This window comes from Strix uralensis, chromosome Z (genome assembly GCF_047716275.1).
Source record: "Strix uralensis isolate ZFMK-TIS-50842 chromosome Z, bStrUra1, whole genome shotgun sequence".
Classification (NCBI taxonomy): domain Eukaryota; kingdom Metazoa; phylum Chordata; class Aves; order Strigiformes; family Strigidae; genus Strix; species Strix uralensis.
In genome coordinates this window covers 44,586,888-44,606,598 of record NC_134012.1, presented here as the reverse complement: position 1 = coordinate 44,606,598, position 19,711 = coordinate 44,586,888, and the positions used below count along the sequence as shown (strand labels likewise).

At 37.9% G+C, this 19,711-nt stretch overlaps 1 protein-coding gene across 6 annotated transcripts in view; it reads left to right on the top strand.

The window, feature by feature from the left end:
* PCSK5 (proprotein convertase subtilisin/kexin type 5) overlaps positions 1-19,711 on the top strand; it is a 257,528-nt gene that overhangs the window by 78,985 nt on the left and 158,832 nt on the right. For all 6 annotated transcript variants that reach the window (XR_012626955.1, XR_012626956.1, XM_074855002.1 and 3 more), the window contains exon 5: positions 1,258-1,334. Coding sequence is in view for 4 of the 6 variants with exons in the window: in XM_074855002.1 (XP_074711103.1) it covers positions 1,258-1,334 (77 nt within the window). In the remaining 2 variants the exon portion in view is untranslated. The remainder of the gene's footprint in view (positions 1-1,257; positions 1,335-19,711) is intronic.

The window sequence follows — 19,711 nt, the reverse complement described above, 5'->3', positions numbered from 1 at the left end:
TAAAAAAGCCCTGAACACAGGCTTTTTGCCAGTGAGCATATCATCTTGACAGAGTGTTGAGGAGATGATGGTGGCAAAAAACATCTTTAACAACCCATCAAAAGCTACAATGGTGTCCATAGTTAAAGCTGTTTATTTTAAATTAGCCATACTTGCATCCATATCCTTCCCCATGCTGCATGTGGAACTCAGCTTTGAAATACATGAGGAGGACTCTACAAACACAAGTGACAGGGAATTGCCCTATTAGTCAATGTATGCTTGATCCTAATGCATGCCACATCTTTTCTTTTAATATCTTAAATTATTTAAACAAATCAAATATTACCTCCTCAATGAAAAACCCAGATTGTGTCACATGTCATGTCATCCCAGTACTGTCCTTCCACTGAATTTAAAGCAGTTTATTTCCTTACCGCCTCCTCTCTCCCTTTCCTCACACCAACAAGGAATTTCCCCAAAGCAATACACATATTGCTTGTTTGATGACAAATGACTTCTATATGTCAGATCCTTGCTGGTGTGGCTGCAAACAGGAATATTTGAGGTGGACGTGGTAACTGGTTTTGAAGAAGAGATTAAAAAGAGCTGCTTACCGTATCAACACACCACATGCTACTGCATCGATTAATGAGAACCATACAAATGAACAATTATTTACTCTATAAACTATTTTCAGCTGTAAGAATCCTGGTAAATGTAAAATATGGAACAAAAATACAGAGATACCTTGAAAATATTTGAAACAGTTACACTCCCAGGGAAATGGCAATACAGTTTATGTTGCATTTCAAGCTGTATTTTTGTAACAATACTCTTAAGAAAATGTTATTATTCTTATTCCTTGAAACTATGACTGAAATTTCAGTCATCGTGCAAATAATTTCTTGAATCTTGAAATATTTAGCAAAATCCCAATTTTGAGAATGAACTCTCTTAACTTCCAGAATTTTCTTAGAAGAAATGTAGTCTTCTGGTTAAATGAAACACCACTTTCTTTTTCCTCTCTGACACTGGAAATATGCTTTTTCAGAGTATTTGTTATCCTTCTCCCTTTTTGAAAAATAAAATAAAATATTTAAATCCCATAATTATTAAATATATAATCCTTTCCTAAAACATGCAATCATCATAAAACCACAGGAATGTTAGTTAACCTAATTACTCTCTTGTAGGAACGTGCTGAAGAATGTATAGACCACATGAGTCAATGGCTAATTAATGAGAAACTGGTTTTCTTTCTCCTGTTGGCTACAGGATTCACAGGCCAGTTTTGATGTCAATGGAAATGATTTTGACCCCATGCCTCGATATGATGCCAGCAACGAGAACAAGTAAGGCATTATGACATTCATGACATTTTCAGTCTAGTTTGTTAAGTAAAACCTACCAGTTCTTCTGTGAAAGTCTAGGAAACTTGATTTCTCATAAAGCAGTGTGATTTGCATTTAAATCTTTGTGAAATACGTATTTATGTCTCTTCTATGCACACTGCATGACACTTACTCTTTGAAAGCATTTGAAGCCATCCAAAAACACATAAAAGTTAGTTTTAGAGTTCTGGTCATGTGAAATGAACCATTTTCAATCCCTTTGGGGTGCAGAATATAAGGGGTGACTCTTAGTTTTCTCAGATACCATCTCATTGAGTTACTGGGGGATTATTATGTGTGACAACTGTCTTGGCTTCTGACTTCCTTGAACTTTAAGTCTTTGTGTATTGAAGAAGTAGACAAGTTAATGGAGGTTTTTTTTTTCCTCTCTAATAATGTTAAAGTAATGGAGATTTTACATGTGGAGGTTTGATAGAAACCTTATAAACCCAGAAGTGGCAATTCTGCTGGATTATAATTTCTGTGTCACATGACTGGTTGGATATATCTCCATGAATGACATACTTCTCCTTCAGAGCTCTGCTTCCTGATATTTGTCATTCCAGCTCTGCTCTTTGGATGTGCTGTGGTGAAGGCTGGGGGAGACACTGGGAAGGACTCTTCACCTCAGGAAGCATGCCACCTTTCTACCCCCATGGGTATTTGAGGGCAGTTATTTGTTGTTAACATTTTTATAACTAGGTACTTGGCGGAAAGAAATACCTTTCTGTGGAACTGCATGAATTAGAGGAAGGAGAATCCTACTACATGTCAACATGCTGACTGTGCGTTTTGTAATTTCTTGAGGTTTGGCTGGCTTTTTTTCATTGTGGAAAGCATTTAGTATTGTTTGCCTGCAGAAGAGAGACTACAAGAGGTGAAACTTCATCCTTTACACAACTGAAATACTTTTGGCTTTGTGTTGTCTCTTCCCTACAATACCACAAACTTTCTCCAGAAGAATGCAGCAGGTGCGAGCTGGGAATCAGCAATAAAACTTAACATTGGTTTGACTGGAGAACCAATTGAAGCAACCTTGGATCACATTGTAATGGGAGAATCCTCTCCTGGTCAACGCCTTCTTCATAACAGCAGGGAACCATGTATGGACAGGCAGAACAGTACCTTGTTACACATAGCTGCCTGTTACATATATCCACTCGTCTTTTACAATGAATCGCAAGGAGCTGACATAGCTACTTTCAGCCATCGGGTGAAATAACTGTGAAAGATGAGGTGAATTCTGCCAAGTACTTTTTTGGTCAGTCAGCCTGATCCTGCCTGGTAGACCAAGATGAGGAATATGTAAGGATTTGGCTCTTAGAAGCTATGTAAATAAATGTGCATACGCACTCACACACATCTTAGTTGTGATGACTAGAAATACTGTTTAACATAAAAAAAATATTTTGTTGGCATTAATTTGAATAATAATAATAGGGGGTTTTTTTGGACTGCAATCATGGCATGTGTTTTCATTCAATTGTTCTAAAATGATGCTGTTTACATGCTGCCAACTATTTTTGTCTAGAAACAAGTACATGCAAGAGCTGTTTCTTTGCCTTTTGCCCATTAGGTGTATCTTTCTCATCCTATTTTCATACAGAGGCTCAGTTTACTGAATTTTATCTGCCTCTTTTTCACTATAAATCTCCTAAAAGAAGAGTACCATGAGAGAATAAAAAGAGAAATTCAGTAAAACCCATTGTTTTGAAATGTGTAAACATTCTGCACGTGCTGGCTAGTTTAAGTTTAAGCAAAAAAAAAACCACTGATGTGGAACAATTGTGAGATAGACCCGGTTGCTGTGTTGCCTCAATTAAGTTAGTGACAAGCTGAGGATTTCAGGAGTAGATGCTTGTATGGAAAATGCTAATATTACACTGAAGTTGTTAGGACATATCCCCAAGACACACGTTCACTGAAACAGAAGAATTAATAAAAGTCTATTAATTCTTACTCTTTCCAAAGCCTTCTATTTTTCTTACAATGAGAAATTTAATATGCCGTTATTATCTCAGTTTTAGAGGTGTCCTGTCACTGGTGTAGAAAAGTCAGAATTTACAAATGTGCTGTAAATATTTGGTGGCTAATAAGAGAAATCTTTGGTTGGGCTTATGAGAGGTCTCAGGACTACAAGCAAGGTTTATAAACATGCTAGTTACCTGAAAATGGAGTAGGAACATAGGAACATAAATTGCTTACAGCCCAGAGTATGTAGGCATTGTCACTCAGCATACTGCAACAACTGATTTATATGACTGATCACTTCAGCATCAGCCCTAGCTTTGAACTAGGTCTCTGTATTATAGCCCCATATAAAGTGTTGGAAGAGCAAAACTGCAGCTGCATGGTTACCACAAAGGGGTGGTCACCACGACTCCTTACCTCACATATGCTTTTTTCTCCTTTCCTCAGTCTTTGTGCAGCTCTCCAGAGTGAATCATGCTGAACACCGTGCTGCCAACAAGAGCAACAACAAATTGCATTTTCAACCAGGTCAGGCAGGTACCTCATTCAGCTCAGCCTGAGGTCAGAGGAGAACGAGACAGGCACAAGTGGGAAAAATGAAGCATGGCCTGAACCTCTCACTGACAATGTCAGTTTTATTGAAGTGAGGTGAATGTATGACAGTGCCCCAAGTGCCTACAACTGTTGTCCACAAAACTGAGTGTGTCAGACAGGCAGTTGTTAGCAGTGGCCTCCAAGGACTTTTGGACAGTCAGCCTTGTCCTCTGTGAATACTCCTCAGCTGAGCTGCTGGTTTGCATCACAACATGTCCCTCTCCCCTGCTGTTCACCAACCCCTGTTGCCACATACACTTTGTGGGACATATCCTGGCTCATCTGCATGAAGACGCTCCTGTCCTTGGAGTCGGGGCATGGCTAGGGTACACTTGGAGGCCTTCCGGTTTAGGTGCACTTTCAGGGATTCTCCCTCTTTGGTGCTGCAAGGAGCCATGCCTCCAGCTGTGAATCACAGCTGAATCTTCTTCTCTGGCTGGGTACTGAAGTCCTCACTTTCTTAAAGAGCGTGTCCAGAGAAGGGAGGCTGCTTTCTGTTTTGTTGCTAGTTAAGAGTTTTATATGAGATCTAAAACTGGAATGATTAATTGCTCTCCTAGGGCTGGGCAATTTGAGTTTCCATACGCTGACGCCCTGGTGAGTACTCTCACTGCCCAACCCCTAAGGTCTTGTGGTGAGATGTGGTGGTGGATGGACAGATACTGTGCTGTACTGAGCTTTGTCAGTGTTATAAGGAGGTACAGCGTCAGTGTAGTGTCAGCTTTTGGACACAGAGGATACATGAAGCATGCTTTCAGTGTAAGACTACTTGGCAGCCTAACCTCCACTTAGAGGCTCAGCATTTCCAATTAGCAGGTACACTAAGCCTGGTAAGCAGTACCTAGGCACCTTCAACTTTTGGGGCAGTCACTCTTCCTTCCCTACTTCCCTCTGTGCTCAACAAGAATTGAAAGACTACATAGGTACTGAAAAGCACTACTAGTAGCCTGTCTATATTTTTATGTGTCTAAAATATCTTCAGAATTTGGGGCAGAAATTCTGATTATCCAGCATACATGGTCATTTAGTACTAGATACTCAAGTTGTGCCTGGAAGTGGAGGTAACTGCAACCAGTGAATGCTGTGAAAGCCGTGGTTTGCAAAGATTTCCTAATGTGCAAGATCAATTTGGTTGATTCCTGCTTCCTGCTATAGCAACTGGACAACATTGCATAACAGTGATTTGTGTCTTCCAGTAAAGATCAGATGTACAAATGCACCGTCATTTCATGAAATGATGTAGTTTATTCTGCCTCATTTTATAAGCCAACCTGAAGGGATGGAATGATAAAGAGTAAAAAGAATTGCTGTAAAAGTAAGCAGGTGTCTCTGGGCAGCTTCGCATGCAGCTGTGAAACATCAGGGTACTGGTTCTGTTTGCTAGCTTTTCCCTTCTAATTAGTAGTGAAGGCTTTCTGTTGCTGAGGCTTATCAGTGAGGAAAAAGGAATGAGAAAAAGAATAACTGGGGGTTTGTGAAGTGACTGTAGATAGCCAGAGTGGCACTTTCCAAAATTGTATTTTTGAAGTTTTACATTAAATCTTCTATTAGCTAAGGAAAATATGAGGGTAGAGAGAAACATTAGCCTAATCTTTCAAGGCTTATAGTCAAAATCAGGGTGGGATGATAGTTTCTTTAACTACTACGGTATGTAGGATCCTGCCAGAAGTTTACTTTGGTTTCTACAAATTGGCAGCAAATCATGAAGCTTGTAAATGGTACAGGCTTATACTAGAGCTTCTTTTTGCTCAGAGGCTGAAGACAGCAGTCAGCTGTGGATGAAGTCATTCTTGCTGTGCAAAGCATCTTGTTTTGGTTTACTGCTGAGTACCGTTGCTTTGTTCTTTTTCTGTTATTCCACCATTACCTGTAAACATCTGTGTTGAAACAACTAGACATTATCTGTCACAGGTTCTTAGAGAATGCAGGTGGGATCACTGAAATGGTACTCTACCCATTGCACAGCCCTAAAAATAAAACAGAAATGTTCATAGTATTAAAACATTTTGCTATTTTTACCAAACAAAAATTACTTTTTCTGTTTCATGAGAAATTTCAGGGATGATATTTCAGAGGTTAGATCTTATTCTGCTCTTATAAAACAGAGGACCTTTTAAAAAAACTCCTTTAAATAATACCAGTTGACTTTAATGAAGTTCTTATTAAACTTGTGTAAGAAAAAGTAGAAGTAAGCTGTCATTTCTGTTTTGGAGATACTGAGTCACTCTTTGGATGCCTCTTCAACATTTTTCAGTGATTCATCCCACTACATAAATAACTTATTTTAATAACCTTCTAATTATTTTTAATGAGTGTAAGATTTTTGGGAGACAACACTGCTGTTCAAAAATCATAAGAAACACAAGCTCCTTATGTGTAAAATTTGCAATATCTGGACAGGTTTACATCTTTTCTCTGTCTGCTTATGTTGAAGATCTGTAGTAGTTCTGACTCATGTAATCAGAATAGATATTCGATATTTGACAGGAAGATCAGCTTCTGTTGCCTCCTGGATGGTCAATAAAGTAACATTAAAAAGCTTCATTGACTGCTGTGACACTATTCAGAGCAGATATCTGAATAACTGAGCACAGTCAAACACAGAGAGCCTGAAGTGTCTCCTTGCTGGAGTGAAAGATCATCTCAAAAAGGTTCCCACAGCAGCAGTGTGATAGAAAGGAGTGCTGACAATTGGGGGTATCTGTCTATGTAGTTTATTCATTTTGATTGCCAGTATGTACCTGTTGCTATTGCCTTGAAATTGTCTGTATCGTGTGCTTCAGACAAAACTGAAGGGAAGATAAGCTGTACTAAGAAACACTGCTGTACCATCTTGTGCCTTATCTTTCGTGTAAAAAACAATCCTGCTGTCAGGTGACTAGTCTCAACAATAAAAAAAGACCTTGGCGGTTCTTTAGATTAGTCAACTGCTTTTTTCACTTGTGCCTGCTCAAGGCTTTCAAACAGAACTGAACTGCAGATCTCAAGGCTCACACCTGCAGGGAAAGCCAGTGATTAAGCTGTGGAAGAACGCTGGAAATAAGTTGGAGCAAGGTATCAGCTCTCAGGAAAAGGCTTTTTTTCAGAGGAAATCTCTATTGTGTCTGCTCTTTTCTGTACTCTGACTTCTCAACTTGACTTTCTCCAGCCTCTGGAGGCCTAAAACCCAAAGGATCCAGTGTTGGTGTCATCTGACAGAGTGTGGTCTGTCCGATGCCAGTGAAGCATCTCTGATAGCAGATAAATCTTCCTTAATAAGAAGGTAATTTAGAGTAGATATTTAACTTAATATGTATATGTATTTCAGATCAATAGATCAAATGCTTACACTGAGCATGGTGGTGTTAATTCCAGGTACCAATGACAATGTCAGGCGTCTATTGTGTCTTGGTGTTACTGCAACTTTAATGGACTTTGGTTAAGATTCTTAGGAAACTGCAGATTTTGGATTGTTTTCTCTGCACTGATGAAGTATTCATTTATAAAAAGCCGAGTCTTGAGTAACAAAACAGTCAGAGGTCATTGATATAGAAGCTTCAATCAGAGATTGCAATCCTGACTTACTGTGTTTTGGTTCTACTCTGATTTTAAACTCATTGCCCATATGGCCATATCCTATTGTGCTGCAATTTTAGCAGATGTTAATAATGAAGTAGGGTTCAGTGTGTGTCAGCTTACAGTGAGATTGCCACATTTTACAAGGAGTGGTGTTAATGCTTCATCAGCTAGCCTCCAAGTTAATTATGACCTAGTGACCCAACAAAGTGCCTAGGGACATGATGCAGCATGGAGATCATGAGATATTAGATCTGTGTTTCTTGCCAGTTGCTGTAGTTAAAGGTCCCAGTGTAAAATTGTGAAAATAAGGGACGTAATTGCAGCTTGCAGAATTGTACTGTGCTAAAGTAGGATCATTTTACAGATTCATTTGGAGCATATTTTTCTTCATTTTCTGTTTAACTGTTACTTAGAGTCCCTGTGTGCTGTTACCCAATTAACACACCTGTCCTTCAGGTGGCCATACCTCTGGGGTAATCATCACACATCCATTGTTTCTCTCAGGAAGGACTGAAAGACTTGATGCATGCATGCAAAATTTTTTAGAGGAAAACTTTTCTTTCCTTGAAAGAAAAATATTATAGAAACATGCAGCATGAATCCCCTCCACGTAGAGCATTTGATAATGTTTTTCTTTTAATGTAAATGGGTTTTTATCCTATGGAAAGAGATAAGGTCTGCATTAAAACAGAACAGAAAACAAGCTAAGTATTGATGTTTTGAAATTCTCATGTTTTCCTGCTTCAGAATAAAACGTGTGTTCATTTGAAGCTTTTTGAGAGTAAGTGGGACCCCAGAATTGCTAGTAGCTGAGGACAATTAGCCCAGCTAGAGGAGAGGCAGTCTTTGTCAAGCTGATTCACTCACCTGTGTGTGACAAGCACCCTCATCAGTGGTCTCTACGTTCAGTCCCTTGAGAGAGCATTTCATATTGACAAGACAATGAAAAATTCATTAGACTATAGGACTTGATTCAGTAGCCTTTTAATCCAGGTTCCAGCTTCAATAGTAGAAAATGTCCTAATGAAAGTTTTTTTGAATTGCCAAAAATTGTCTTTTTGGTAAACTCTTCTAATCTGCTCATTATATTATCACACTGCATTACATAATCCCCTCTGAAATCCACAAGTAGTATGAGTTATAATTTTCTGAGAGCTAAAGGAAAGACATTTCCTTGAGTAGTCATTGAAAGTGAGAGAAGTCAAAGAGTGGAATAAACAAAACCAAAGTTCAGCCAGAATTCCAGTTGCTCAAAGATGAAAAAAATAGTCCTTTTTCACTACCTTGTTATTGGTCGCTGAGTGGTATTTCTCACTGCCTAACTGGTGTTTGAGGAGCAGTGCTCTTCCTTATTATAGTGTATAAGACTCTCATGTTCTCAAAACATTTAACCACAACACTACAGGAAAGCCTTTTTCTGTGTCTAATTACTGAAGTACCAGACAATGAGCTCACAAATAAAATTAAATTCAGAAGCATTATGCAACTGCTTCTAGTTCTTTTATGTAAATAATTGATAAGAATGAGTCAGATCTTCCCTTCCAATTCAAAATCACCAATAGGACAAATATAAGCTTTGATAGTTACGGTATTTGTGGCATTCACTTTTCTGAATGCTTTTTTAATGGAGAGTTAGAAATGAAAGGTTTTTTTCAGATTTTTTTTTTTCCCAGAGTTGTTATTTCCTCTAAGTATGCATCTGTATTTTGAGATTTTGAAGTTAGAAGAGAGTCTACAACTACAGTAGGCAAGTTTTGATTCAGTAAAATGGTAGACCAGTTTCAAGTTGCATACATTTATACATACAGATCTACAGCCAAGTAGAATTTGAGAGCACAAATACTACGTGTTGTCCCCTTTTCAGACATTGTATGTATTAGAGAAAGTTAAAGAGTGGATCCATGCAGTATATGTGGTAACTGGTTTTGTCAGCTGATTTCACAGTAGTCAGCTCAGTCAAAACAGAATGTGATTCACTGAGACTTCTCAGTCAGCACATACATGCACAAAATATAATATTGATTCCTCCTTTAATGCTTGTGCATCAAAAGCAGACCTCTAATTACAAGTTTGATAAAACAGTTATGAATCCAGTGTCAAAAGCTTTTTAGTTGAAGCATTTTTCTAAATAACATGCTATTAACAGTTGAACTCTGCAAAGTTATGCTATGAGGAAATGTCTTAATGGCATTAGTAGGTGTTATCAGGATAAAACTCTCAGATGTTGCTTTTTCTTACAAATGAAAAAATACATATTTGTATAGGTTTATTCCCATAGGCAGGCTTATTGTTTTCTAGCCTTGTTCTGCATTACTGTAATTTTGTAATTTTTCTTGAAGATACACAGTCAAATTATTACGTTTGACACTTTAAGCAAAGTCAGATTGCTCTCTTGAAGACAAGTTACCTTTTTTTCCTGAAGGAAAGCAATCAAGGTACAGAAATTCAGATGCGGAAATAAAGCAATGGTTATCCATCATAAATGTAGATTGTGCTGATGGAGTCTATGCTACAAAAGTTTAACCTGCTTTGAAAATTATTTGAATTGCTATAGAGACTCAAAGCAATCAGATCTCTGGTTTTAGCAATCTGAGGTAGAGACTATGGCCTGTTTACTTCTCCAAATGTGGGATGGTGAGGCTGTTGGCTAGAAGTGTCAGAGTGCCAAAGAGTGTAGTGAGAAGGTATGTGTTACCTCTCCTTTCAGCCCAAACTTACATCCCTTCACTATGCTTCTTAACACTCCATAAACATCAGATGCACAGCTACTAACTTGTTCTGCAGTGTAGTGTGTGTGAGAGAATTAGGCTTCTTATGCTGAAACCTCTTTTTCAATTAGGAGCAAATCTTGCTCCTGCCAAATCAATGATATCAGTTTCATTAAAAAAAACAATTATCAACACAGATAAAAGTAGGACTTGAATTTATTTCAACAGTTTCCTCATTCATCTTTGCAATGCATCTCTAAAGAGAAATAAGAGGTCTATTTAATGTGGAACAGCATCAAATGAAATTTAGGTTTAAGTACATTATATATCTTGCATGGTGCAATTGAAATTGCACTCAGAATTCAAAATAGGTAGGAAGTATGTCTCAGAGCTGGAATATGGCAGAGACCCAGAGTTATAAAATATTAATTTGTTTAAAATGTTGTCACAGTAGTCATCCTCTATTAGAAATGGAGTATGCAGAATCCATGACCTGCCTACACATCACTGTACTGCTTCTCTGTTTTTGCCTTATGACCTTAGGATCCTTGCATCTGTCCATATCTTCCTTGTATGAAAGCATGAATATCTTTGTTCCCTAAAAGCATTCTGCCAGACTGTTTTTGGGAGATCCAGTAGACTGCTTTCCCTGCCAAGGGAAATTCCAGATCTGCATTCATGTATTCATAGGATATTTTTCATTTCTGATTAGGTATGATTAAAGTAGAACTGATGCAAAATATTTTCGAGAAGGTCTTTTTTCAGTTTCATTTGTTTTTTCATTGCACAGAAATGATAGGGCTCTAATGTGGAGATTTTTAAGTAAAAGCACCTGAGATCTCACCAGCTGATAAATAATGGTGTCAGTCTGGGTGAAAAACATGAATCAGGATAAATAGTGACTGATAATATATTGTCATACAAAAGCTTGTGAAATTGAAGATGTGGAATGGAAGACAAAATACCTAAGCACAGACTATATCTGTAACAGGCTCATGGCCATGAATTTAAGGTGATAAAGAACATAGGTATTAGTGTTAGTCATGGTTGCCTATGAATGTGGGCTGTACTGATAAAGGATTTTTAATGGCTTATTTTTTGTAGTTGTACCAGGTTGTACTGGATCTGGTTATGGCAGAGTTAATTTACTCCACTGCAGCTGATATGGTGCTGTGTTTTAGATTTGTGACCCAAACAGTGTTGATAACCCATGTTTTAGCTACTGCTGAACTGTGCTTGCACAGCATCAAGGCTTTCTCTGTTTCTAACGCTGCCCCCTCAAGCAAAGAGATTGATGGTGGGCAAGAGACAGGAAGGGGACACAGCTGGGACAGCTGATCCCAACTGACCGAAGAGATATCACATGTCACAGAATATCATGCTTGGCACTAAACTTGGGGTGCGGAGTTTTTCCAAAGTAGCTGTTGCTTGGAGAGTGGCTGGGCATTGGTCTGCAGCTGGAAGGTGATGAGTAATTACCTATGCATCACTCGGTTGTGTTTTTTCCTTTTTTTTCCTTTATTTATTGAACTGTTTTTATCTCAACAGCCAAGTTTTTTTCACATTTGCTCTTCTAGTTCTCTCCCTTATCCCAATGGTGAGGAGGGATCAGCTGCCTGCTGGGATCAATACCCCAACCTTTTAATAATGTACTAGTTCCCAGGATTAATTCTAATAGCTTTGAAAGGGTTCTTTATGGTAACAGATATCTGAAGCATTATTCCTGTGAGCCTGATTTCACGGTGAAGTTGACCACAAGATCTGTGGTGAGATAAGTTACACACTGCGTATGTAGGCATGTTCTGATACAAGGGACTTATGCTCCAGAGAAGTATTCAAATGTGGAGCTGTTGCAGAACTGCTGATCCCACAGTTGCTCTGCTGGTCCTTTGGTCCCTGAAAAGGAACACATAGCTGACACCTGTAGCAGTGGAAGTGACTGGATGAAGTGCGGGGCAATGCAGGTAGAAAACAATTGAAGAAAAGTAGGAAGACATCTTTACTTCTTCACTTCTGTTAACTCCTATCATTTCAGGTATTGCATGTAGCAACAGCAGATAGACTTGACAGAGGAATTTGTGATATCTGCAGATGTCAACTTTATAGGACACTTCAAATACATAGAAAACGTATCACCAAAGCAGTTGAAGGTCCCTTGAAAATTTTAGAAATCAGCTTGCCAGCTGTAAGATCAAATAGATGAAAAGCATTAACCAAGCAAATTCCATCACTTAGTTTCTTCATACACAATTAGGTTGGAATGTAAAGTCTTTTAATTCACAGGGCAGACCTGTACTGTGGGACAGCACTAATGTGGAACGAACTATTCCTGCCTCTCACTGGCTTAAATGCGGTTTGCAAGTTCATGCAGGGATGTTGAGAAACTGCAGTTAGAAGTTTTATTCCTGGCTTTGTTTACAAATATAATATGATGATTTGCTTCCAGAGCAAAGAAAACGTTGTAGAATTTACATATTTATTCCGAAAGTTATCATTATTGAGCTGTGGCTATAGTAGTAAAGGTGTTCCCTTGAGTCTCAGATTTGCAATTTAACAATTTAATTTGCAATTGATACCTCTACAGGAGTACTTCAAGAATATGATTTTTAAAGACTGTAAACGTTATAGTAAAAGGTGGTGAAATGCAAGCACATGGGAAAGCAAATTTGTGGAGTTTACTTAATGATTTTTTTCCTTTGCTCAAAAACCAGATGACAGACTACTTTACCTGTATGCATCTCATCCAAAGCTCTTCTTTATGCTCACTGTACAGATAATATGGTGTAGTCAGTACACAGCAAGCTTTCTCAAGTACAAGCAAGTTCACGTAAGTGGTACATTTGGAATTTTCAGCAGCAAATTTCTAGCAAGCTTTAATCATTGTGTCCAAGCCTGTGTTTTCTAAGGCTAATATCTTACATAAATATGGGTGAATTTTCCTAGGAATAGCAAATGCATGGCCTAGCCAAAAATACTCATTGTGTCAGTATTCCAGTTCTTGCGCTAAAGCTTTAAAAAAATATTGGAAATTATAATATATCATCAGTTTTAGATAGCCATATAGGCAGAAGCACTGATAACAGTTCATTAGTGAAACATAATAAGTAAACCTGCAGCTTAAGTTAATAGGAAGCATTCATAAAGCATACCAAGAGTTTCTGATTTGTGTAAAGTAATATTGGGAGTGACACTAACTTCCTTTGCAATTGGAGGCCTTTGTTCTCAAATCCAAATTCTGAAATTAGGATTAATTTTAGACTCTTAAAACATTAACAAAACCTTAAACTATGCTCATTATCCATATAGTTGCATGAGAAGAATTAGTTTAAGGACTTTTTTTCTAAGGCTCATCTTAAATATGCTTATATTAGATGGAAATATTTTAGTTTTGTGATTAACAAGGGTAAATTAAGGTGATATAAACATTGTTAAAATGGTATAAGAAATTGGGTGCAAATATTTTTGCTTGTTTGTTTAAATAAATTTACTTTTACACCTTTCCACTTAAATCAGTGCAATTTGTAGGTAAAATAATTGTTGATGAAACAACACATCTGCTGACAACATCTAGAAACATATCTACTGATTTTGTGAGGTCTCCTGTTGACTTATATATTTCTTTCCAGTTTCCTTTTATGAAGACATGTGGATATTTTCAGGTTTGGGTGTTTGTTTGATTGGGGAGTTCTGTATTTTCAATTAGAAATCTGTGTAGCACATTGACTGTGAAAATGACAAGATGACCTTTGTGTCACAACTGATTTTTTTTGCAAGGATCTGAAAGTTTCTTGCACAGAGATGGAAAGATATGGACAGAGAAAGAGAGGGTGCCTTTGATGTGCCAGCTAAGGTTATTTTCTAGTCAGCTGGGACCTGTAAGTATCCAGACATCATTTCTCTGGCATGGAGCAGCATCATTTTGCAGGCTTAAACATAAATATAGAATTATTAAGACTTTAGAGGACAGTGCATTGGCTGAGGCATGTGAATATGAACAGTCAGGGATGTTGTTTCCTCTGCAGCTTCCATGTTCAGGATTTGCCTTGCGATTATTTCCATAGGCCCTTTTTTGGCTCTTCAGGTATTACTCTCCTTCACTAACCCTGGGTGCTCAGCAACTCACAGGTGCTCCTCTGAGACATGGGTTAGTACAGACAAAGGAATCATGAAGGTGTTATGTCCTGTGTTTTTCCTGTATCCCTTCCCTCTGCTTTTCCCTGTGTCCAACATCTGATTGCTCTGTCTTTGGGATTAGAGTCACATCAGTATGAAAGCATAGAATGCCTAGCGTTTAGTGATTCAAGATCAATTCCCATATGTTATGTTTATAACCATGGCAATAACTGAGGCAAGGGAGAAACAGTCCTCCGTAGTTGTGCACTATGCCATATGTATTAAGTGTGCTTGTGTTCACATACAAAAGGTGCTCAGCAGAAAAGTGATGGTAGAGCAGGTAATTTGGTTGTAAACAATGAACACTGAAACAGGGGCTGGATGTCAGCACTTCTGCCAGAAAGATATTTTTTTCCACTATCTGGTTGGATGTATTGCTTGCATTATCTATATGCTGATAATGAACAGAAAAATGAGACCTAGCTGGAGGAACTGCTGGGGAGATCAACTGTTGTTTCTCAATAGATGACCTGGCATGTGCCAGCCAAGTCCAGCCTTGCACAGAAAACCACAGAGGGGTAGGCATAGACCCGCATTTATTCTTTCTTCTCCCAAAAGAAACAAGGTGTTTCTACTATGTGGAGATAAAGTGGATTTCAGCCAGAGATACCTGAAACACTGAATGACCAGATGTAGTTTACTTTACTGCTGTCATCTGCTGGCAATGTTTAAAGAGAGGGATAGTGTCCCAATCAAGAAGAAGGTGGTACTGGGAATGTGGTTTATTCTGTTTGGTATTTTTAGTCATTGCCTTAGGAAGTCACAAAGATTCCTTTATTTGTGCAAGAATAGTGTTACTGTACTGTTATTAAAAGTTAAATAAGTAAGATTATTGGGATGCTGCAGAACCTAAGTTCTAGGATTGTGTTCTGTTCACTGAGACTGTTGCAGACTCAGAAGAGACAGTTTAATTATTGTATCAAACTAGTAATTCCAAGTGTAAAAAATTAACTAAATTAACCATTTTTACAAGGTGAGTACAAGAATTTTTCTTGTGTAAAAGTACATGCATGATTTTGTCCATCTCCTTCCCTAAGTTGTGTAATGCAGTAGTTCCCCTTACCATTTAGTTAGCCATGCTCCAAAAAGATTTAAAATTGGGCTTTCATTTGTTCTTTTTTCTGTATGTCATGAGCGAAGTGATAACACTGTCTAGTCTCACAGATAAAGAATGAGAAAAGTACAGACAGATACTCAGTTTTTCCCAAGTGTTTATGCTACTCTGTTCTTTGGGCTGCACAGAAAAAGGGATCAACCACCCTCATATACATAAAATGATTGCCAGAATTGCTTGGAGCACAACCTCCTTGTTCTATGACTTTCCATCCTTTTACAGCCTCTCAACCAGCTTGAATTAGGTTAAAAAAAGATCTTTTTGCTTAAATGGGTGGGGAGCCTTGAAGTCTAAGCAGCCCTATATTCTTCAGTTTCAAAAGTGAACTAAATAGTCCTTTTGATTACGTATACCTAGGTAGCAACATACTGTTCCAAGGTAATACTGGCCTTGGTGTTGCTGATGAATAGGTTTAATTCCAGTGCACAGGAACTAAACTGTGCTGGTTTTAGTTGTGATTTGCTTTAATGAATGAGAATAAGTATTGGATTACCTGCCTTAAGAAGGTTACTGTACAGTTAAAGTGAAAGGCTGTATGAAAAAAAAAAAAAAAACCAAACAAAAAAACAAAACCTCGGCTGAAAATTGTGCTGTTTGCTGGCTTTTGAACTATTTTATTTCACAGAATTACAGAATCATTCAGGTTGGAAAAGACCCTTGGGATCATCAAGTCCAACCATCAGCCCTACTCTGCAAGTTCTCCCCTACACCATATCCCCCCAACATCTCATCTAAACGACCCTTAAACACATCCAGGGATGGTGACTCCACCACCTCCCTGGGCAGCCTATTCCACTGTCTGACCACTCTTTCTGGGAAACATTTTTTCCTAATGTCCAGTCTGAACCTCCCCTGTTGCAGTTTAAAGCCGTTCCCTCTTGTTCTGTCACTAATTACCTGTGAGAAGACACCAGCACCAACCTCTCAACAATGTCCCGTCAGGTAGTTGTTGAGAGTGATGAGGTCTCCCCTCAGCCTTCTCCTCCTCAAGCTAAACAGTCCCAGCTCCTTCAATCTCTCCTCATAGGATCTGTTCTCCAGGCCCTTCACCAGCTTCATTGCCCTCCTCTGCACTCGCTCCAGCACCTCGATATCTCTCTTGTATTGAGGTGCCCAAAACTGGACACAATACTCCAGGTGTGGCCTCACCAGTGCAGAGTACAGGGGGACTGTCACCTCCCTACTTCTGCTGGTCACACTATTGCTGATACAAGCCAGGATGCCATTGGTTTTCTTGGCCACCTGGGCACACTGCTGGCTCATGTTCAGCTGCTTGTCAGTTAGAACCCCCAGACCCTTCTCTTCCACACAGCTCTCCAGCCACACCTCCCCAAGCCTGTAGCCCTGCAGGGGGTTGTTGTGACCAAAGGGCAGGACCTGGCACTTGGCCTTGTTGAAGCTTATCTTTCTTCTCACTAATGCCTTTTTCCCTCCAGAAAATAGGCTGAATTAAAATTTAACCTTAGATTAAAACATATTAAGACATCAGTAATTCTTTTTTAATACAGAAAACTATATCCTTGGCTAAATATATTTGCTGATTTTGTTTGCTATTTCTCATTCTATGTCGTATTTCATTGTCTCCATGAGACCTTTTAGGCATTTTTTGTTTTTCCTTCGGTAGAAAATACAGAAAAAAGTCATATTTGTTTTATACTTTCAGATTCATTTGCCCGCTCACAAGAACAAAATTGTAAAATGGTAATTAAATTATAGAAGCACAGTCCTTTGCTGGGGTCATATCAAAACTTCACACTTGTGACAAATTATCTGCCTACTGCTAACAGCTAACAAATGTAGAGTAAGTGACAAGTCAACATCGTTATTACCCACACTGTTAAGTTTAAGATGTGTGTGTCTGAGATGTGAAGTGTTCCATGTATTTGTTTTAATGATGTCATCTTTGATTTTATTTGTGAGAAATAGATGAGAGGTTTTCAAGTTATTCTTTAAGTAATTTCCCATAATTATGCAAAAAGTCATTAGCCTTGAGGACCTTTACTCAAGACAGGTTCCAGTCCTGTGCTGTAACCACGTTACAACAGGGGGATGCTCAGAAACAGGATCCTGTCTGTGATGTAACACCCAAGTCTTTGGCATTTTTCCTGATGCCTCACATTGAAGATTTGTATAACTCATTTTTCACATTTACTTTGTCATCTCTTTCTGCACTGTTAATATCCAAATATCTTTCCCATGTGAAATAACTTTATTCATATTATTTTTCAGCTGTAGCGGATTGTGTTTAAAAGGCTAAAGATTGAGGTTTTCCTTGCCCATGCTTTTAACTTCTGACAGTTCCTTTATGCGTCTTTTTTCAGATGTTCCTAGAACAACATCCCAAGCTATTGCCAGTTTGGGAAATATTTTTCATCGTCCAGATTATTAGAGACCATTTATATGTGAACAGGTCTAAAACTTTATTTTTTTCTGCATTAAATACAACATTACTCTGGGATGCATGAAATGCATTTCTAAAAAAATGCATTTCTGATAATTGCTGTTAAAATATATATTTTGTCCAGCAGTTTACATTGTGGTGTCTCAGATATGATGTTTTCCTGTTTATGAATATATTCCAGTGTAAGAGAGAGATCTTTGAAAACATTTAAAAACTTAAATAAAGAAGAGTTTTGCAAAAAATAAATGCCAACTCAGATATTTTTCTATGGGTAACAATGGCTACCTAAAATGCCATTCTTCTTCTCCCCATAGAGGTTTGAAAATTATTTGAACATTTAAAGTTCCTTTAGTCCTGTAATTTTCAATGTCCACCAACTACATAGTTTAGTTCATGTTACAGGTTCCATCCCTGAGATTCTATTCTTAATTTGTAATAAAGACTAAGTAATTTTTTTCTTAATATGAATGCATCGTCTTTATCCGTAGGGAATATGTTTATTACATAATTATGCAGAGAAGGGAAATTGATGGTTATCAAAAATAGGCTGTTCAAGCACAGCCTATTAAAATGTATATAAAGTTATGTAAACTTTGAGACTATATATTCTAACCTTTTTACAATTTTTAATATCCACTCTTTCAATATGCGCAGCATAGAATTTGCAAAGGATGTGAAGTTTTCATTTTTACTGTAGACATTTCCCTGGATTAAAAAAAACCAAACAACAGCCACAAACAAACAAACAAAAAGCCCCACACTGAAAACCCAAGCCCCCACTGTTTTCCTCATTTGTTTAGAAACTAATTCCTGTGCTCTGTATCTCTTAGAAAACCTCAGTATATTACTGGTATGCCCAGAGATGTTTGTGGTGGACTTGCATTGAAATACTCTGAAACTCTTTTCTCCTTAAGTTTCCATTCTGAAAAGGCTTATTGGTGACAGGTTGAAGTGAGCTGGACTATAATGTTAGTGTCATGAAAAGCTGGAGGACTTTAAATCCTCCAGTTCCCCTGATCTTTTTGTGTTTTGAAATACTTGATGAACTCCAGAAGAGTAAAATACAGCAAAGAAGTGCATGGTCAGAGTGTTTGCGGAATTCAAAGAATAGCTGTCAGAGGTGGAGGCTCTGAAATGCAGAGCCAATTTACATGTCAGAGGCTTTTCAAATTACCAACAACTGTCTTCACTAACTCTGAATATTTCCTTACTCTAAACGTTCAGAGGGGAGCTCAATTAACTTTTATCTTGAATATGTTCCTGGCCTTATGCCTTCTTCTTATTCTGAAAGGCAAATTAAGAGTGATTATTGAAAGATAAATGTCTATGTTTCAATTATGTCAGTGGGATGGAGAATGATAGTTAACCACAGAGCATGCACCTTTTCTCTTTCCATCATTGCCTGAAATACTGAGACATTTCTGTTACTGAAAAAAGTTATTTTATGTAACAGATTAGTGTGCAGCTCTTAAATTTCTTTTATACTTAGAGAGCCATCAAAAGCCTGTACCTTTAGCATCCAGGTGCTCAAGCACTGTTCATGCATGCAGCAGTAAAAAGTAACATACACCTTTTCATAGAAGAGTATTTATTCAGCAGTTTATTTCAAGTTCTCCATATCATATGGCAAAAGTTATCTTTATTAAGGTCTTTCTGAGTAGGTCTTTGACACTTTATTCACTTACAGTTAATGACAGACTGACAAATTTCCTCCTCATAAAAAGGGAAGAAAATCAATCTCAGTTGCCTTGTGTCCTGTCTTTCTCATATGCAAAAGTGAAAATAAATACATTTCTGAAAAAGTTGTACTTGTTTGTCT